We start from the raw sequence: 22,333 nt of genomic DNA on the forward strand, positions 1-22,333 counted from the left end.
ATGCAGAGGAAGCGTGTCATTTGTACCTTACGTGTTTACTTTTGTGGGTAGTTATGTAGACCAATACAGTCTGGCCTTAATCTGGGGGAATAAGTTGGGGACTGGAGTAAGTGAGCAAGATCTTGATTTTAAAATTTGTCAAAACAGGACACCTGCTATTTTGCTGATGTTTCTTCTTAGAGGTGTGGAAGACTAACAGGTAGTAACTACATTAGTTGTACTGCTTTTTGCAGCACCCATATGATAGTTTGTTTTCTCTCTCTCATTTTTCTTGGGGTATTTGCTCCTGATAAGGCTGCAGCCTGACTTCAAGTATGTATGGTAGCATAGCTACAGACATACACTGGGAAGCTTGGTTTTTTAATTCGTCTTTGTGTAGAAAAAAAACAAACCCCAAAGTTGTTGGAAGTCACTGTTCATTAAGAAACTGTAGTTCAGTATCAGTTAAGTATAAATAGATAAATATGTAAAGATATATAGAGATATAAGTGAGTTTACAATAAATATTTTGGTGAATCTCTAGTACAAATATATAATGTAAGGACTAAAGCCCTAGATTACTATGGATGGAACAGTTCATGTAACAACATTTGGATGTTCATTGGCCACTGAGTTAGTGGCCTGTAAGACCAGCATTCTAAAAATTTTTAGACTTTTTCGAATATATGATGATACCACAAAGTAGTCCTACCTTCTCTCTGCCAGAATCACAGTTTCACTAGCTTTGTATCCACTTAAGAATGAAAATCCTTTTAAACTCTAACAAGAACTGACCATCAAGATGGTGAGTAGTTACTTCTTGCAGTGAACTTGTGTTATAGATTTAAATGTGATGACAAGGGTTAACAAGGAAGAATGAAGACATTTTCTTGGTGGGAAAACCGCATGCTATTTCTTTAGTGAAAATAGGAATAGAGAGGTCTGCTGCTCAGCTGTGTGTCAGTGGACTGCAGAGTGCAATAGTTAACTTTTTTTTCATGGTTCACCTGAACAATTTAGAAACTGGCTAACATATAGGTGAGACATTTTGACAGCCCTTGTGCTAAGTATAAAGATCATATGAAAGCCCATATCTTTTAACTGTCTTTGTTCTGGAATGCAGGCCAGAAATTTGACTCTTCCCCTTGCTTTTTTCATTTAGGTGTAGTCACAGGGTGCTTTTGACCTGAGGGTCTGGCAAGACTGCCACCATGTTGCAGGTAGGGTAGGTGTAGTACAAAAATAGAGATTTGTTTAGTGCTTTCTTGAAGAGCAGCACTTCTGAGAGAAGATAGGCAAATAAATTGAATATTAGGTTCATTGTTTGTTAAAATCCTTGTAGAAGATGTTGCTGGCCAGGTCTGATCATATCCACGTGAAGGCTGTTGGTAGAGTAATTTGCTGCTCTGAATTTAAAGCATATTTTTAGAATATGTCCCCTTTTGAATAACCTGAAGCTCCTCGAAGAACACCACTTAAGAATAACTTTTAGTTGCATCTGATTTTGTCAATCTTGTCAATGCATATTGTCTCTATATGCATTAAAGTGTGCTTTTGAAAAGATAGACAGCAGGTATTTTTGCTTGATTTATTTTTTGTAATCATTTAGTATCTTCATATAAAAGAAATAGTATGGTGTATCTGTGTTTTCATTACTTATTTTTGAATGAATGAAAACAATCTGCTGCTTGCCTCCCTCCATCCTCCTGTTTCTTTAGCATCTGTAAAAATTTTTTTTTTTTAAATTTCGGTTAATTTTCTGACATAAAAATTTTGATCTCTTTAGAATGTTTCCTGATGAATTACTGGAAAAAGAAGTATTTCCTGGCAACTAGAGAGTAAAAAAATGCCTGCATTCTGAAGTATATGTACAGGTCTGTCTTTACAAGTTTCTGTCTTCAAAAGTATCTTTACAGATACTCTGAGTTTGACTGGCACTGCGTGCAGATCTTAGTGGAGTTTAGTTGCCTTGCAAGAAATAAAATTGCTCATGTAGTTTTGCAGCTTCTGTTAGCACTTAAGGAAGCTGTAAATTTTCTCTACAAACCTTGATTTTAGCTGTTGGTCTGGAGCTGCTTAGATATAAACTTGATTTATAATTAATTTAAGTGCTAAGGCTGTCAAATATCTTGTGACTTATGTGACACTTTCCCTTCTAGCTTCTCTTATCAATTCTATTTGCAGTATCGTTTGTTTCTTATTTGCCTTTCTAATTGCAAGTGGGACACTCTTGAAAGGATTTCCATGTAGCAGTTCTTCTTGCCTGGTACTGGGGAGACATGCAAGGAGGCACACTGTCTCCTGTCTCACTGGCAGCAAGGAGCAAAATGTGTCAGACCTGGTATAGTGGGAGGAAGGAAAAGAAGTGAAAACATTTTTCCACCTGTCTGGTAACTCATGTATTTCACAGATCTACCTTTTTACCATCATCCCAGTGATTCTTTGAAATTGATTGAAGATAGCATGTGTGAAAGGAATAGGAGACTTTTATCTGTATTGCTTTTATCACTACTTTTCATGGAAATAGGGAAACTAAACAAGATTCTATCTCTTTAATAGAAAGCATAAGCGTCACAAATAGCTATACCAAATGGGCCAGTATGTCAACAGTATTTAGAGTTCAAATTGACCATTTATGGAAGATCTTAATCTTGCTTGAATAACTTGGGTTCGTTTTTATGTATTTGAAACAAAGATTTATGTAACTTTTTTTAGGAGGAACACAGATCACTGGCCTTGTCATCCATGAAGTTGAATGATTCACTCAAGTATAGAGTATGTGGAATTCAGTTAAAGGTGGTGCTCTGTAGACAGTTATCCTTTCTGATTTCTAGGCTAAAGTTCTCTATATTAGAATGTCTGTGCAAACTGATGTGACATGATTGGAATATAACTGTATTAGGATAGCTTCAGAAACCTTTTATTCTGAGTACAGTGCTCAAGGAGGCATGAACTGGAAGGCTGAGATAAATTTCAGTACATATACAGGAATGTTGGGTATTTTACAGTAACTAGAATATGTGCTGTTGTGTCAGAATGTTTGTTCGAACCAGTGTGAATTGCAGAACTTTATATGATTCCATCGCCATATTTCTGCATTTCCTCTTTCCAGCTTCAAGCAATGTCACAAAACTTTATGCAGCCCATAGCTATGAAAACCATTTCCTCTTCTGCCTGCATGCATAAGGCCCTTGCAGGAGATGGGAAGAAGGATCAGAAAACCAGGATCCATCAAATGCTGTAGGTATGGCTTGGTCAGGAAATTTACTGGACCTAGCACAATTTTCTGTAGTTAAGATATACTGACCTTTGCTTCTAATCACATCTCTTACTTGAGATGAATAAATAAAGTAACCTAATCAAAGTCAAAGAATGTTTATCATCTTCCCTTTCTTCTCCTTCTGCATATACTTGTGTCCACTATTGTGTGTTTTGTAGGCAATTGCATTGGGAGAGTTTTATCTTCAAGTGTTACTTCTGGTGAAAGATCTCCATGCAAGGACTTAAAATGTGTTTGCTAAAAAGAAATGGAGTCGTAAATATTCTGTAGCAACAGTATAAGGCACCAGATCCCATGACAGTGACATCTCCCATAGGAATTGTGTTAGTCATAGGAGTTTCTGAGAGGGAGTTGTTCTGGTGGTGTGGGTTTTGTTGTTGTTGTTTTTTTGTGTGTTTTGGTTTGTTTGGTGGGTTTTTTTGTTGTTGTTGGGTTTTTTGGTGGTTGCCTCTGAAGTGCTGCATTTTGTTATTCCATTAAATTAGTGGTTTAATGGCATATGTCCATATGGCTTATATGTCCATGAAATAATTTACTTTCTGTTTATGATACCTAATATTGATGTAGTCCTCTTTCAGATTATAAAACTTGATAGGGACTTTATCTGATAATTATATGTTTGAGATATTTTTATCTGTACCATTCTATATTCATATGAAACATATAAAACCAATCTTAATAGCTTGTAAAGTTATATTTACTCTTTATTCTGAGCTAGGTTCATTCACATGGAGGGCTGATACAGTGCTGTGAACAAAACATAAATCTTAATTGCTCTATATAGGTCTTAGTGAGTTTGCCGAACATTTAAAATCTTACTAAGATCCTTTAAGTGGTTGGGAATTTCACTGTTTATCTCCACAAAGAAATACATGTAAAATCATAAGACTCTTTTGCAAAGCAGGCTATTTAAATTCTTAACCTCTTTTACTGGCTAGCAATTACAGGAAATGTAGATTTTTAAATTATTATTATTTCTTTAGAGGGATTCTCCTTTTCATGATTTATAGATCAGATCTACCTTTAAAAGGACAGTGGATTTGATTGGATTTGGAGAAGTTAAGTAAAAATTTGCACACTGCACCGTTGTTTACATAGGGAGATGACTGCACATTTACCTACGGAACGGTGCTGAGTCAAATGTAAAAGAACAGGTACTTGGTACATTTGACAAATGAAGATGAGATTGTATAATGTCATGGTTTTGTGAATAGTGTATGATAAATAAAGAAGATGGTTTGCTTAAGATACTAGAAAGGAAAATGAGTTCCTTTTTTTTTTTTTTTTGCTTTAGTGAATTACAGCTTCCTGAGAGTTGTTTCTCCACTGAATGAAAAATTAGAAATGGAGGGCATTTTTAGTGGAGAGCTGTTGTAACATATCCAACTAGATGTGAGCAAAATATTCTATATGCGAAAGTTTTTTCACACTGTGCACCATTAGTTCTTTATGTGGATTTTGAGTGATAATAGCTTGTCAGTATCTGTTACCCTAAAACTCCAAAGTGATCAAGCAGCTGTGTGTTCAGTGTGCAATTTCAACAATGGTGCTAATTACTTTATTGAGATGAAATAGTAATGCTTTATTGAAACACCAGGCTGTTGTCAAAGCCTGCCTTTGTGGGCGTAAAGTATTTCTGTGTGGAAAAACTTGAGGTACAACCTGGGTGAACAAGGCTATAGCTGATGCTGAGAATTCACTGCTGTCAAAATTGTGGTTAGTGTACACTGTGCATTTATGACTCTCTGAGAAAGCATTTAGCAAAAAAGTAGGAGAGAATATTGTTCAATAAAGTGTACTCACAGCCTGGCCAGGGCAGATTTAGCTGATTTTTCAGCTGTACTTAATGCATATTAACTTATTTTAGTAGTGTTTGTGTTTACATTATTTGGAGAGAGAATATAATTTTGAACCGAAGATTGTTGCTACTAATTAAGCCCAAATTACTAGTTCAAGTGGAGATTCGGAAAATGTCAAGACTTGGAGTCTTTCAAGGTCAGTTACTTTTCTAGGAGCTACTGCTAGCATCTTCCTATCATCCTTTTACTGTCACCTGTTGAATACTAACCCCCTTGTCTTTTCAGATAATATATTTTTATTAAAATTAGGTAAAAATTATCAGAGTAGCATGAAGGTGAATCTCAAGCTAGTTTCAGTTTGATTTTTAAAGCAGAAAAACAAGTATACTGCATGAGTATTTGATCTCATACATGTGTTAAGGTATAATCCTGTTAACTGGCTCTAGTGTTATGTAAAGATGATTTAGTCTTTTGCTGGTCTTTGCGTTCTGTATTGCTGACCCTGCTTGAAGGAGTAAAAGCTAAGTAACGCTTCTTCATTGATGTGCCAATAAAACTAGGTCTCGGTACATTGAGCTTTAGACTATAAATAGAAGCAGATAATGCTAAGGTTTATTTATGGTTTCTTGGACATATCCTTAATGGGTTTAAGTAATAGAAGTGGAAAAAAAAAGTGAATGTAGTTCATTGCTCTGGCAGCAGCATCAGATTGCTTTTTTCAGTTACCCTCGTGTCATTCTGTAAATAATCTCTCATGTGCAATACCTGAACATTAAAAGAAATGTTGGATCAATGTGTTTGGCTTTGTAGGTTAGCATTACCAGACATTCAGTCGGTGTGTTTTGATTTTTTTGTGGTGTGCGTCCTGACTTAGTGCTGTTTACCTGAAAGCATCTTTCTCTGCTTCATGCAAGTGAGTTTCCTTGTGGTCGTACTGAATAATGCATGCTACTTTTTGCATTGCACTTTTACCTCACTGAAAAACATAGCCTTTCCTTTTCCCTGCTAAATTTTTATGCTTGGACTGTGAATGTTTTGGGGCTTTGAAGCTGTTGAATTAAGTTAGTAAAGTATATATATAAAATGTTCTGTGCTAGCAGATAGTAAAAATTAAGTTAGATATTGTTTTGTACTTTTGTGGTGAATTTATCAATTCATGATAAAACCAGATCCAATTAAGCTAATGGAAGATATTGTCTTGATTTTTATATCCATTCTTAAAGTAAATTTTATAAAGCCTTTCTTTAGGGATACAAATTCCAAGTTGTGACATTAAGTTGGTTTACTTGGTGTTAACACAATACTCTAGGGCCATCGGACCTTTAAAAACTGGTAGTAATTCAGGAGAATGCTGTTTAGAGCTCTGTCTTGTACTCCTAGCTTGATAGGTAATTTCACAGGGGACTTCTTTAACTGCATCATGATAAAGATAAGTTTATGCTGTGAAACTTAAAAAACCCACTTTTTTTTAACTAATAATACCCTTGTCGAGCTGTCTTAGAGTGGTTCATAATAAACATAAAAGATGAATTAGCAGGCTGGGGTGGTGTAGAGGGAAGGAGAAGCTGAGGGATTTCTTCTTGATGTTCAAAGGCACATGTTGAATTCCCATTAGCCCTTTATGCAACTGTCTCTGAACTCAGGCAGGCACTTGAGTGTATCAGGAGTAATCTTTGTGTTGCTTTTATGTCTGGAATGTCCTTTCTAATGAAAAATTAATAGACATTGTACAATTTAATCTACTGCTTGGGAATATCTCACACTCTCTTGCATTTCTAGGAGTATTACTTGGCACAAGTGTCAATAAATCATTTCTGTGCATTGTACATTCAAGTGCACTGACAAGGTAAAGTATATTGTGTTCCAATAAAATGATAACAGTTACCACATTTTGTTCTTGGCATAGAAGGAAGGTGGAATATGGAAACATTTTCATTGCTTTACTTCTAAAATATTTTGGCTTGCTGAAAGAATCCTACCTGATCTTCAGAAGCGGGCTGAATGGCAATTTGCTTTTGAGTTGTGACAAGTCCTATCAATGATATGGGATGAGTTGTCTGACTGGAAAATCAGCGTAATTTTTCAACTAACCCACGTCCTAATTTGAGGCCCATACTGGAGGGATCTGACATGTGAGAAATGTTGTATGCGTACTCCCACTGAGTCAGGGATAGTCACGCAGTTTAGCATAAGGTGTGCTATTGATGTGTCTTATGAATAGCTGTTGCTTTTACTTCCTTTATAAGTAGTTTGTTTTCATAGAATAAAGTGACCCTTTCAAGTTATTGAATATTGAATAACATATTAAAATGGCTAAGAACTTTGAGGTTACTTTTATTTTTAGTTTTATGCCTAGTTTTGTAATTTTGGCCTTTGGTAGCTTCTGAACGTAATGCCTTCATTTTCCTGTAATGTGCAAGAACTTAACTAGTTCTAGTATAAATGTCTGGGACAGCAGAAATTGCTTTTCTTTAGGCCTCTTACTTCACTTTACATTTTACTTCATGACTCCTCAGCTATTTTGTGGTAGGTAGTCTGAGTTCAATAGGCTTTCTTTTGCTAATTTTGTTGTTCTTGCCCACCCGCAAGGAAGTCACGCACACTGCATAGGTAATTATTTTATAAGCTTAACTGCTCCAGGTTTTCAGAGTATTGCAAGATTTTATATGTATATTTCAACAATAATTTGTTGAATGTTTGTTCTTTTGCCTTTGTTGCACTTAAGGCAGTGGAATAATCATACAGAAACGAACCAATGAAGGAAATATTAGGGTGAATATTTTCTTAAGTTTGAGAACTAAATTTTATTTTAGACTTATTAGCCATGTCTGTACTAGTAAAGTAAGTGGGCCCAGAACTATTGACAGCAAGACCAGCTAGAAAAGAAGATACCACATCTATGTGATTAAACTCTCTTTTATTTTTAAGAACTGCACAGCTCCATGCAGCTGCTTTGGGGAGGGATGCTTTGGCTGTGTTAACTACCAAACTGCTCCTGGTATTTGTTTGGTGTTAGTTTGCTAAGTATCTGTCTGAGAGTTTGCCCTTAGAGACAGGCAATCAAGCACCAGTGCCCAGGAGCACTTTGAGGACATATTTAATATACTGAATAGATGTAGCTGTTGAAGGTAGATGGAAGCTTCTTTTCTGTAACATACTTAATGGAAGTATATGTAAATGCATCATTACAACATAAAGCAGAGGTTTTCAGTTTAAATTGATTACATATTTAAATATTTAAATTACTCCTGACTTGACCTAATGATGATGTTAAAAGAGCTGATGTCTGGGCTTCTCTATGTGGGACAAAGTATTAGGAATGTGTTCTGTACTTGCCAAATTAATTCCCATCTACCATATGAAAAATATAAGACTGTTGACTAAGGGATGAGCATTTTGTAATCCAAGTCCCTAAAAAAATATTTTGAAATAATAAAAAAATTTGATCCTTCTGTTTTTACATAAATACTTTTCTACAGTGATTTGTACTTTTTTTTACAGTGAATTGACAGATAAAAGTGCTAATTTTGGACAATTTGTATCTGTGGTGGAATTTCGTGATGTGAATATATGAACATTTTACTTTGGCTCACCTACTTTTTTCTTCTACTTGCAGACACAGCTTTCATTAAAGATCAAGGAATCTGAGTTGAAAAGCTGAGGTCTTTTCCTGGCAGTCTGAGTCCCTAAGCTTGTTTGTGTCTGGGGAAATTGTTATTACTAGTATTTCAGAGAACACAGAGTTTCACTTTGCTTCAAATAAAATACAAAGTTATGGCTGGCTAGTCTTAAAAATGGGATGAATTTTGTTATATATATAAACATTTTAATTACCACTGTCTCTTATCAGTGGTAAAATGAGTAGCAACTGTGTAAACACTTACTAAATATCTAATTTGACTGAGAAAATCTTAAGCCATTTTTCTTCTTTCAGTTAGAAAATAAAGAAGTCAGAATAGTAGTTTTCATGGATTCCCTTTCATTTGTAATTACAGAATGGTTTGGGTTGGAAGTGACCTTAAAGACCATCTAGTTCCAACCCCCCTGCCATGGGCAGGGACACCTTCCACCAGACCAGGTTGCTCCAAGCCCCATCCAACCTGGCTTTGGACACTTCCAGGGATGGGGCATCCACAGCGTCTTTGGGCAACCTGTTCCACTGCCTCGCCGCCCTTGGAGGCAAGAATTTCTTCCTTACATGTAATCTGAATCTTCCCTCTTTCAGTTTAAAGCCGTTACCCCTTGTCCTATCACTATATGCCCTTGTAAGTAGTCCCTCTCTGGCTTTCTTGTAGGTCCCCTTTAAGTACAGCAAAGCTCCTCTAAGGTCTCCCTGGAGCCTTCTCTTCTGCAGGGTGAACAACCCCAACGCCTTCAGCCTGTCCGAAGGGAAAGTGCAGTGCAATTGAGGCAGGGTTTTGGCAATTGACTTAGTTTTAGTGGTCTTGAGATTATACAGAGAAGTGTGAGGGGTCACGCGCTTATGGATATGTATGTGTTGATGATCGGACACATGATTAGTTAATTTGGTGTGTGACTCATCTTACTGCAGAAGTAATGAGTGAACTGACATGATGGCTGTTTTTCCCCCCGTAGTGTGCTGGAGAAGAGAATTGGGTGGACAGTCGGACTATTTATGTTGGGCATCGTGAACCACCTCCAGGCGCTGAAGCGTACATTCCACAGAGATTTCCAGATAACCGAATAGTCTCATCAAAGGTAGTAGTATTTTCTTTCATTCATCTACATAAATCAGCTTCAGTCATTCTTTGTGCGTTCATTTATTTCCTTCAAGATTTTCTTCCTATAATTCCTACATTTTTCTCCTTTACCATGACTGGCAAAGGTAAAATGAAGGTATCAAGTTTCTTCCACAAAAACTAATTGCCAAATTGCCTCTAATGTGAACAGGAATAAAATGACTTCTCCAGCGTTTACTCTAGTACATAGTAAAGTCTTAGAGTTATGCTGTGCTTTGCCACAAAGGAGTAAGAAAGCAATTTTCATTTGGGGCAACCCTGGACTAAAGAAAATCTTCCCAAGGGAAGACTGCATCCTTTGCAATCGAAAGTAATATCTCAAAGTACTAGAAATAGTATGATCAATGTAAGTGCTCAACAAATGAAGCTATCTCCACAATAACATTGCCATTCCCTTCAAAAGCTCATACTGACAAAAACCCATAGAAATAATTTTGTTATATGGGTACATGTGAATCATTCATAAACTCTTGTTATTGTGATACCTTTGTGCCCTTTAGAAACCTTCCAGTTATCCCTCACTTCAACTATTAAATCTTTCCATAAGTTTCAGCAGCTTTCTGTGAGCAGTTGGGTTGTTGGTACTCTCCACCTATTTAGACTGGCTGGCTTGCTTTAGCCAAAGGTTTGTACTGCAATGGCATGTAAGACTGAACATTTGCAGCTTATTGAATGGCTGACACCCCAAGAACTTCAAGTTTTTAATGTGCTTAGATTTTAATCTTCATAAGCACATACCTTCAACCAATTACAAAATAATGAATTTGAAAGAATAGCTCCTCTACTGGGAAAATTTCTGTTTGAACAGTGGCTCAGATCCACAGACTCATTTTAAGAACCTTAGTAGCATTGTGATCTCAAGGAACTGAGTGCTTACCTTTGTGGATCTGAACACGTGCCATCCACTTGTATAATGGCAAAGCTATAATAAAATCCACACTTTTCTCAAACTGTTTCTAACTTTTTGTGAAATTTTGTATTTTACTACCTTTAATATTTTTACTACCTTCTTTCTGTACATCATTCAAAGACAGTATAATAACAAACAGCATAGTATCTAGACATCTTTAATTAGATAGGACATTTGAAAGGTAATGCAGTAAATAATCCAGATGGGATACAGTCAAACTAATGCAGTGGGAAATCCTGTGCTCTACATACTAATTTGTATTGCCTTTTGGATTATTGAAGAGTAAATAAATTTTATGCAAATCTTTGTACTCCTGTGACACTTTTTAAAATTTTTTTATCTCGTACATCTCATCTGAGACGTATGTGAATAAAGCAACTGAAGTTACTGCTGATACTTTTTGAAATAAAAGCATCCTACTCAATTCTGCAAGATGTTTGACATCTTTTTGTGATGATCAAATTAGTGGAAGTTTCAAGTTACCATGCTTTGCAGAGTGAGATTTTTAAGTATAACTTAAGTCTGGATTGAGCTGAGGATCCCTTCCAGCAATTAGTGAATATGTATGACTTCAACTAGTTCAGAAAAGAGACTTCAGTATGTTTTTATTTGGATATAAAGCTTGTTCAGTTAAACGTTTTAAATGTTAAACTCTTTAGTTAAAAGCTGTATCTGTACACAGTTTTCCATAAACGAAAGCTTATTAGTAGAAATAATTTTTATATATATACAACATTCCTCAAATTTTCTGTTTATTGATTAAAATTCTCACAGTTAAAAAGTAAAACACAAATCTTTGTGAAAGTAAATACAGTGGTGATATTTCAGGAGGGAACAGAGTTCACATAAATGCTTTGTAATATTTAACAGTTCCTTAGACTGCTGAAGGCTCAGTTTTAATGATAGTTGTCTTTATATGAGAACTTCCCATGCTGTCTTGTCTGTACTGTTTCTTTAAAGTAAACCGTTATTTACATGCCCCATCCCAAACAGCCTGGGTAAAGCACCATCTTGACTTGTATTCATTCTGGTTCTGTAAGCTAACTAGCTTTTAACCTTTCACTTTGTCCTTGTCACTTGCTCCCTTATGAACACTCTGGAGAGGCACCTACCACAGCCTAGGAAACACAGACGTAAGCTTCCTGAAAAATGATCAAATGTACAAAATTAAGATGGGAAATCCATAATTGTTAGAGTAAAATAAAGATACAGGCATGCAAGTACACTGTATAATGTTACCTCAACCATGAAGGATATTTCCTTCGTCTTTCATCAGTAAGACAGACAGTAACTTTCAGCTGTGCTTTCATAGGTCTTTAATGCTTATTTAAGAAAGTATATGATTGCTCTTCAAGGATGAGGAACTCTGAACTTCCAAGTACAGAATTTACCAATTTAAGACAAACTGAATTTCTAAAAAGGGTATTTTAAAACCATGAGGAAACCTCATCAATTAGACTATCTGTATGTTGCTGTACTAACAAATGTCCTGTCATAAAGCCTTGAAAAAAGATGTCAGCTTGAAATACCTAGGAAAGCCTAAGGTTCATATTATTTCCTTCCAAAGGTAAACTTTACTGTGCTTTACCAGAGGTTTCCCGGTGTCAGCAAGATAATAACTTGATTTCAGTACAGAGGGATATTTCTTGTATATTGCAGTGTCACTGTGGAATGTGGTTAATGCTCTGTCTGCTTAATGACATATTCCTGGTTGTGAAAAATGATACCTAGACAGACCTTGGTCAGACAAAAATGCTCTTTTGATTTGATGTGTTAATTCACCAATGAATTTAACAAAGCAGTACAAAAGGCTGTGTTGAAATAATAAAAGGCAAAAATTTATGTCGTTTGCATTGTGCATCCAGTTTGCTTATGTTCTGGAGGCAGTCACTTCTGCAAGGCAGATCCTTATGTTGATCTAACTTTTAGCTACTTCAGCTGCCGAGGGTGTTAGCCTTTCAAGTAGCTATTGTGTGCCCTTGATTGAATTTATCATATGACAGTGATGCAGTATGGCAAAATATCAGCTGGTAGAAAATCCTAATGTTTCAAATGAGTAGAAATAAAAAGTAATTTAATTGGCAGGGACGTTTCTTGCTTTTTTCTTTAAAAATTATTCACGTTTTGGAACTATTTACTGATTAGCAGAACTGCTACGTCAAAAGGAAAGTAAGTTAAACTATGCAGCAGTAACAGTTAACAGAACTTGGTGGGAAACAACTTTTTTCCTTCTTGTGAAACAATAACAAAAAGTTTTGGGTTTTGTTTTTGTTTTTTTTAAAGACTGATAAATTACAAAATAATATGAAACTTCTTTAAGGTCTAAGCTTCATATTTTTGTGCCAGCAGTATCCCAATCAGTATGCTAAACAGCGTTATCTGTACATGTGTAGTAGTACGTGGATGTGCCTGACCAGTTAAGAATTGCCAAAGGTCCATCTGGCACAGTATGTTGTCACCAACAGCAGCTGCCTAGGGAAGAATGCAAGAACAATTAAGCATAGAGTGATACTTCCTCTGAATGCTCTCTTAGTATTTGCTGATCTGTGACTTAGCCATTTGTGAGCCAAAAGTGATGATTTTGTGTTTAATAAGTCGTCAATGGATTGCTCCTCTGTGAATTTCTTAAATACTTTTTGAGGCCATGTAAATTTTCAGAATATATAGTTAAGGCACAGTTAAACTGTAGAAATGTTTGTCAAATGAAATTATGAACCTTCATTTTGAAACTCCTACTTAATAATTTCAGTTCATGTTCCAAGTCCTTGAATCTGAGAACAACTGTTATCCCCTGTTTATCTTCTTGATTCTGTTAGTAATCTTCCACCATATTCCTTTCCAGGCTGAATAACTTTAATCTGTTCAATAATTGCTTGCGTGGAAGCTAGTTCATACCTTTGCTCGGATTTGGGCTGTACCTTTTCCCAAGCCAGATACAGAGTTTTTAAGATGGGGAAATGCATAGAGCATTCAATGTATAGGCAAACTATGGATTTATACAGCGGCATATTGATATTTTGAGGTCTTTATTAATTTGTTAATGATTTTTAACATTCAAATTCCTTTTCCTGATGTTGATCCAATATCTTTATAGACCTGCTCTTCTTCAAGGATCTCATTCATTTGTAGACAAAGTAGGGATTTACATCTCCTGTTCTAGCTGAATCAATGAACTGAAGGCTAATTGGATGTGTACATTTGTCTCTGGAACAGAGGGGAAAGTCGTATAGAAAACGAAGTCTTTTTTGATGCAACAATATGGAGTTCTGTAAGAACATGTTTAATTACAGCTGCTTACTGCTTTTGACAGACAACGTAAAGAATGAACCACAAGAAAGAACCAAAAATTTCAGAGATGCCAGGATAGGAATAGCCTGTTGAATGAAAGATCAGAGACCTCCCAGTGTGCCAGACAGCTGACAAACTTAGAAACCCCAGGAGCATTGTGCAAGGACTGATTTTTCTTTTTTTTTTTTTTCCCATGCCACCCATAGAGAAAGCTGGGTTAGAGAAACTAGGTGAACTTAGATGGCAAAACAGTACTAATAACTTGGAAATGGTGTACAACTCTATTCATGGGCCAGAAGTGCTGCTGGTTTTGTTTCACAAATAATACTATCTTCTGTTGTCTGCATGTTTCCTTGGGACTTATTATCAAATACTAATCCAAACACTGATTTGTATGAGAATGGCCTGAAATAATGCTGCATGTTGAGAATCCTGTAAATTGCAAGGGGAGCCTTAGCTACTTTCAGTGCTAATCTAATTAATTTTGAGTAATCTCAATCACAGTGACTAATAGTTAAAGTTCAGTAGTTCTGACATGTTTCGGTGGATGTTGTTGAAATGTTTCTTCCAGCAGAAATTCATGCCCTTGTGCTATACCTCTTCCCTGCAGCACTCACTTGTAGTGTCGTCATAAAAACACAAGGTCTGGTGGGGGCTCTGATTTCTCATTTTGTTGCCATGTTTAGAAGAAATGTTAATACTCAGGCTAAAGGAAATATTAAAATGCTTCTACCACGATGAGCCACTTGGAACCCGGTAGAGACCTAGGCTGTCCCACACCTCTCCTTCATAACTGGAAGGATTTGTCTGGCCTCTCTAGGGCCATGACATAGCAGTTTCAAGATAAGTTCAAACACAGCCCTAAGCAATGATATTTGAAAGTCAAAAAAAGCATCCAAAGCCCATAGTGGGAAACAGCATGGTCATGTGTTTGTGAAGCTGATATATATGTATGTGTAGTATGCCATAGGGGGGCAGGGAGGATGTGTAGATACAAATGCATATGGGACATCTACTAATGCAGGGAATGTTGAGTGTGCCTTTTAGTGTGAACACACTGCTCTGCTCTAAAAGCAGCTGTAACATGGAGCTCCCAGCTTGTGCCCAGGTAATCTACTGACTGACAGCTATACTGGCTGATGCAGAAGGTCAGATCCAGTGCTGTAAGGGTTAAATAGTCAGGTTTGCCCATCCATGCCAAAAGGCAGGAGCTGTTAGCGATGAAGAAGAGTAAATGGGCTTGATCGGCAGTCAATCTCAACTGCTTCTGAACCAGTTGGACTCTGTCTGGTGCCAGCTCAGGGACAGCAATACCTGGGATGGGATGGGAAGTGCATGAGTGTGCAGTTCTCCTTCCATGCATGATAATACAATTTCCTTCCGTGGATAGCTGCCAGTGCCTAGAGAGAGCAAGGAAGAGCTGTTAGCTCTTGATGATCCTTCTCGGGGTGGGATTTTCAGGGCAAAGGCAGTCTGCAGCCTGTCTTCTGTTCCCAGGAGAAGCCATCTACCGTTCCCCTGACTCAGCCCAGGGGTAACAGAGATCTTTTATTCTCTGCTGGTACTGCCCCTAACAGAGTTTTTAAGTTTTTCGTATCAGTGTGGAGTCTGCATGCAGGGAGAGAGAAGTGGAGGAAAGGAAGGTAAGCAAGCAGGTCCTAACACAACACCAGGGAGGACAGTTGTAATTCTCCTCACTTTATGTATGAGAAAGTGCAGCTTGCTCACTCTAGCACACACTCTCACACTTTCTTCTGTTTGCCTAATGTTCTCAGCGACTTCTGTCTTCAGTCAGTCATCCTTGCTGTAAGCTTTTTTTTTCTTTTTTTCATTTTAATTAGTTAATCTTCTAGATGCTGGGGGATATCTTTGTCAGAGGAGATCCTGGAGACATAGCCCCTGTTCGGTAAGATTGAGAGTTGCTGAACAAGGACTACTACAGATTAGGTTTCTTTCTTTGTAGTAGAAATCCTGTTTTACCAGCAACTATTTTTAAGGAACCTTATGACAAAATATGTATGCTTGTTCATTCAAATATGTAGGCACCATTTGAACTGATTTCCCCAAATCAGTTTCATTTTTGCACTCTCTCTGAGTGTACAAGTGGCTCTTAGCCGTGTGCCAAAGCCCTACATGTAACAGAAGCTTACAGTGATCCCTGTCATGTGAACCACCCTACATCATGTGGTGTAGAGAAACAGGGGTCTCTCCCTCAAAGGAGTGATAAACACTGTGCAGGTGGCGTGCATTTTGATACATATAGTTAATTGTGTATTTCTACATTCATTCCAAATTGTCCTAAACATTGCAAAGTGCTTTTCAAAATTTCATGGATATTACTATTCCAATTTTATTGAGTCATATATAAGCACGGAAGTTTGAATTTTTTTTGCATGAAGAAGTTAGAGTGGAGACTGACTTAATACATCAAAGAACACATATCAGTTCTGCTACAAACTTCCTATGTGGTTATAAGCAAGTCATTTGAGATAGACAAGCCATACTCTTGACTCAGTTCTTAGGATTTCAGCTGATGATTGATTTCCTTTTTTTCACACCCTTTACTATAATTTTCTGTGCCAGTTCTCTATTATAGAGTTAGACAAATTGTGTTTCAAAAAAAAGTAACACTTGTAAGTAAAACTAATTTTAAGGAAACTGTCAAACTTTTGATCAGACCTTTTTCAGCTGCTCTGTTGAAGGGGGATAACTATATTTATGTAACATTTGTAATACTTGGGTTGTTTCAATAGCATAATAATATATAAGGTATTATATATAAAATGTTAGGTACATATATGTGTATGCACACATACAGTCCAGTTGTTAAGCTGGCAGCTTTAAGAATGTATTGTCTCTTGGTAATTGATAGGTACTATAAAAATCTGCATATTAAAAATACTGAAGCCATAATGGACATGTTCAAGTTTTGTCTATGTGTCTTGATCTTTTAAAAGAAAAACACTGGATAGCTTAGATGTGACTGCAAGATTCAGTCAGAATCAGTTCAGCTTTTATCTGTTCTTCCCTGAATTTATTATCCTCAAGATGGGTTCTATTTTGCAGAAGCAACATAGATATTTTGGTCAGAATAGTTTTAAGCATTTACAAGAAACAGTCAAAAAGGTTGAGGGAAAGGAGTGAAATCAGAACAGGTTAGAAAAGAGATGGTGACTATTTAAAACAAATAAGCTGTAAGAAACTCAGGTGTTGACCGAACTCAATAATGCAATGTGGAGTGCTTTCTTCTTACAGCTCCAGCTTTTCATGTCAAGTGATTACTCTTAAGAAACTCTCCTTTTAGTTAAGAAAATATCTGCCTCTTAAGATAGAAAGAGAAGCTTGAAATGTGAGCCAGAATTCTGTTATAGAGCTATCAAATGAAAAGGTCAAAATACAGTGTTTAAAAAAATTAAACTATGGTTAAGACCACCCTACTTTATGGTTTTGAATTCATGGGACTGGAGGTGTTGGAGCTGGAGGCAACACAGCATTAGCAAAGAGGATGCAAGGATTGGTGAGATGGAGCAGGGGCACGAGCAGGAAAACTGCAGAGGTGTGCATAAGTAGTCTGAGCACATACACCAGCACTGCAGGTGCTATTACGATTATAAATGGGAAGAAAATCTACTTGAATTATGCTGTTTTGACTCTAGACAGACTGATTTTACAGTTCCTTGCACAGTGCTTCAGATGCATCTGTTTGCACAATGCGTTCATCTTTTGGATGAATACGTAACTACTACTCGCTGTCTGACGTATTGCCTCGTGTATGCGAAAGGCACCTCTGTGCTCTGGCCTCTAAGTCTTTTGCAGCAATTGAAAAAGATTAGTGAAGCCTTCCCCAATGTAAAAGCTTCAAATGCGTAACTATTGGGATAACCTTATTGCCTTTAAGTGAGTTATAGTGAAAAAGGTAGTTAAATATACATGAACTGCTTTTCAGAGTTTACGAAGAACATGACTAGTAATTATCTGAAGAAGAGAGATGGTATTAACTCTCTATCTGGGTACGGTAGTCTGATGTGTTTAATATCTTCATTTTTAATGTCTTATCTTCACAGATTTTTATTTTGTTCCTGCCTAACTAGGGTAGCGAAACTGCCTTGAATGCAGTCATGAGACAAATCTTGTTCCGAGTGGCAGCCACCCTGTTGTTTCTCCTGGGAGTGATTATTATGGTGGTTAAACATTAATCATCCACTTGTAGATACTGCTCTGACCTACTGATGGCTGGGGCAGGAGGAGGTCTGTCTAGACATCTTAGTGGTCTGTCTTTCTTGCCTAAAGTCCTTCAAAAATTGTTACTTCTCCTTTGAAGAAGAATGGGCAGAACAAAGGTGTACTTTTTATGTCTGAAACCCGGTATGATGAAGTGCTAAAAGTCTGTCAGGTTGTTTGAAAACAAAGTTTTAAGAAGTTTTCTGTGTTAAAGAAGCATCCATTTTAAGTAACACCTCTCAGACCATAAAAGTGATCTGCTCCCAGGGTGTTCACACTTATTCAGGTAAGAGAGTTGCTGACCAAAGGTGGAGCTGTGGGAAATACCACTGCTTGACAGGGAAAGCAGTGAACAGAGAGGTTGGAGTATGAGCAGGATCAGATACTAAGGGTAAAGATGAATACCCAACAATAGATTGTTGTTTTAACTAAATTACTTGACTTCCTCAATCAGATGTTTTAACTATCTAGTCTGATAATAATATGCTGTCACCACACATTTAGTCAAATAACCCTCTAGGAGATTTAACCAGGAAGTTATTGCATAAGAGATTACGTTTTTATTTTACGAATGGTGATTTTGGGAGCTTGTATAGATCATCAAATTTTATTGATCAAAAAAACTCTTTAACATGGAAAAAACCACTTTTTCTATCAAAAGAGCTAAACAAATACGTAAACAGAAGTTTTTTACAGAAACCTCTATTCATTTTTCCTTCTCAGCAGGCAGAGATTCACAAAAAAATAAATGCATAAGATTAGAAAACAGAGCTAATTTGCCTTATAATCAAAGTTAATGATGAAAATATAAAATTATTATCCTAGAATAGAATTTATATTGTCATATATCACAACAGCAGTTTTGAACGATCAGGACTGTTGTGCAAGGAAAAATAATCAAGTCTAACTCGTTCTCTTTCAAAATTCCAAGACAAGTAGCTAGGTAGCAGGCAGTGCAAGCAGCATTCCAGTCTGATGAAAAGTATTCTGATTGCAAGATGAGAGCACTTGACTTTCCAGCTGTTGCATGCCTGCCTGCCTGAGTTTTGGCTTGCTCACAGGTGATTTAATATTGAGGTAACTATTAAGCAGGATAAGTGTTTACTTAGGGCATATTTAGAATAGATACTGATTTTTGGCACATAATAGAAAAAGAAAATGTCATTCCTATGTCTTGCACATGTCCAGGCTTTACTCCCAACAAGTAAAAAGATGACATTATAGGGGTTTCATGTATGACTAAGGCATGCTTCTCAAGGATCCTTTTTATCTGCAGATGTAATATAGGTATTTTCCTTCTAGAGCTCTGGCTGTCTTTGCTTTCAGGGCCAAATTTGGAAGATGTCTAACTCATGGCACAATTTGTGTATCAGTGCAATCTGCCAAGAAGAGACAAGGTGCATTTGTAGCAGAGCAAATAAATTAGGAGAAGCAAGCTTCTTAGTCCATCTCCTTTGAAATGAAAGTTCCACTGGAGTTGTCATTTTATTATGTGTCAAATGATAATTTGGATAATAAGATGATACAGTGTTAGTTTTCTCGAGCCATTTTTTGCACCTTTTCACGCAGTTTTAGCTGATGTTTTTACATGTGTTCCAATAAGCAATCCTTGCTCTTTTGGTTTGGGTCTGGGGTTGTTTTTTTTTTGGAGCTACAGAGAGAGCTGTGTTAAAAAAAAAAAAAAAAAAAAAAAAAAAAAGTATGGTTGAACCTGCTGCAGGACAGGGGAAGGGGCTAGATGATGTAAGGTCCTTTCTCTCTCACATTCATACAATTTTTTTCCTTTGAAGTTTTTGCATTTCTGTTTGCACTTTTATATACTGTTTCTTATGTCATTTTACTAAACTTTCAATAATTTGTAAGATCAGTAGAGAAATATGCGGCCACTTACTCTTATTCACTGCTATAGTTTATTTGGAGAAGTATGTTTGTGTCCAAGCCAAGGAACAGATGAGGAGCTGACAACTTCTATTTGGTCAACTTGCTACGACTGCGAAGTTAACTGAGTGCCACCTACCTCCTCAAGTCATGCATACAAAATAGAAGTGAATTAAAAGTGCTGTTTGAATTGACTAAGATGTTTTAAAATCCATTGGTGGCTTTAAATAAACTGCTCTGTAACTAAATCTCTGAATGAGCATTGTCGATAGTCAAAGATTATTTCAGTCCCTAGTACCAAGATTATCACAGTTCAGAAAATTGATATGAATCCAAAAATACATGATTGCCCATTTGAGATTCCATTTTAGTAAATGATTGAAGTATCAAAAATATTCCTGCTTCTTGTCTAATTTAATCTTGAATTGTGAATTATGAAATTTTTATTTATTTTTTAGAACATAGAATGCCAATAATAATTCTCTCACAAACACTGATAATCTGTGCGTTTGTTTTCAGTACACGTTTTGGAACTTTGTACCGAAAAATTTGTTTGAGCAATTCAGAAGAATAGCTAACTTCTATTTTCTGATCATTTTCCTTGTTCAGGTAAGCTATCCCCATTTTTAATAAATTTCTGGACTCTTCCTGAAAACAAAAGAGTTGAAAAAGGTTTAAAAATGCACTGGTTTTGATGACTGAAGAGGTAAATGGTTCAGCCTGGACAGCCTTCTACACTGATGATGTGACAAGAAGAGTTTTATTTCATTGCCAAGTTGTAAATGTGAGTTTAGCCTAAAGAGAAATTGATACCATCACTGGTTTGATGGCAAGCCATCTCTTGATAAAATTGAAAAGAATGAGTGTAACTTTTATTTTTATTTTGTAATAAACAAACATCCAGATCAGTAAAACCATTGTTATAAACTATGTTGATGATGAACTTTTGTTGATTTTGCGAAATACTTTGTTTTTTATAACAATGATGCCTTGGCAGAAATTTTCCAACTGCAGTCATCAAAGCCTCTAGAGAACCTGAAATACAGATGCTTATACAATGCTTGTGTAGGGTGGTAGATAAATGTTTGGGTTTGTAATTATTACCTCAGATTTTTTTGCTGCTTTAGTTTGCTGCTTTCTAGGTGTCTTTCACAATCACTTAAATGTGTTAAACAATAAAATGTTACTAAGTTAGGTGAAAAGCTGTATTATTTTGCACACCAGATTGCACAGCAAGAAAAGCTATGCATATTCCCAGGACAATTTGGGTTTTCTTATCATTTGAACTCCCTCTCTGGATTCTACCTCTTTGTTTATAATTGCAGAAGCCACAGCTCAATATTTAAAGATTTACTCCTTGCATGCATAAGAACAGCTGTATTGTATAACATGTAAAAACAGTGCCATGCTAATTTTTAATGCTGCTCAGTAATTTTGCCTCCAAAGCTGCAGCTTTCCAGTCTGGTACTTAAACTCTTGCAGGCAAATATTTTTCTAGGCATTAACATCTGAATGTTACTGTGATCTAAATACAGTATTATATCTTATTATAGCATATACTTATTTTTCAAATTTTGTTGATATAGTATATATTCTTAAAACTGTATTGAAGTACTGTTCTTTTTAATTAAAGTTCTGTGGTGCTTTGTAACATTGGTGAAATGATTACTTGAAACATCTTGCTTGAAAAATTGACTACTTACATTCACAAAAATATAACCAGAAAATATTTGTTCCTCTTGTTGCAGTTAATTATTGATACACCTACTAGTCCAGTTACAAGTGGACTTCCACTTTTATTTGTCATCACCGTAACAGCTATCAAACAGGTAAGTAATTTAGCAAGCAAAAGTAAAACTAAAGAGAGCATTATTATTTGGTTTGCATTTCAATTTTCCCTGCCTTTTTGTGTTAGACTGTCTTAAGGCAATGCCTAAAGAATGGTTGCGATGAATTCTGACAGAGTAGTTTTATTTTTGTTTCTGTAGTTTAAGTAGAATTGGTCGCTATATGATGATGTCTCACTAATTCAACATAAGCTTCTGAATTTTTTCATAATTTTTATGTCCTTGTGTTCCAAGGAATCATTTACATTCTTGTGTTAACTCGGCACACTTCGACTTTTGTTTGTTTCTAAATAGCTGTCCACATCCTATTATTTTTTTCCATAATGACTGAAAATGAGTTTAGTAAGAACTACAAAAACTTGTAAATAAAT

The 22,333-nt window shown here is 36.2% G+C and overlaps 1 protein-coding gene across 5 annotated transcripts in view; it reads left to right on the plus strand.

The window, feature by feature from the left end:
• ATP11A (ATPase phospholipid transporting 11A) overlaps positions 1 to 22,333 on the plus strand; it is a 131,700-nt gene that overhangs the window by 51,783 nt on the left and 57,584 nt on the right. For all 5 annotated transcript variants that reach the window (XM_049834298.1, XM_049834299.1, XM_049834302.1 and 2 more), the window contains exons 2-4: positions 9,655 to 9,777; positions 20,635 to 20,724; positions 21,864 to 21,944. In XM_049834298.1, coding sequence (XP_049690255.1) covers positions 9,655 to 9,777; positions 20,635 to 20,724; positions 21,864 to 21,944 — 294 coding nt within the window. The remainder of the gene's footprint in view (positions 1 to 9,654; positions 9,778 to 20,634; positions 20,725 to 21,863; positions 21,945 to 22,333) is intronic.

This window comes from Accipiter gentilis, chromosome 31 (assembly GCF_929443795.1).
Source record: "Accipiter gentilis chromosome 31, bAccGen1.1, whole genome shotgun sequence".
Taxonomy (NCBI): domain Eukaryota; kingdom Metazoa; phylum Chordata; class Aves; order Accipitriformes; family Accipitridae; genus Astur; species Astur gentilis.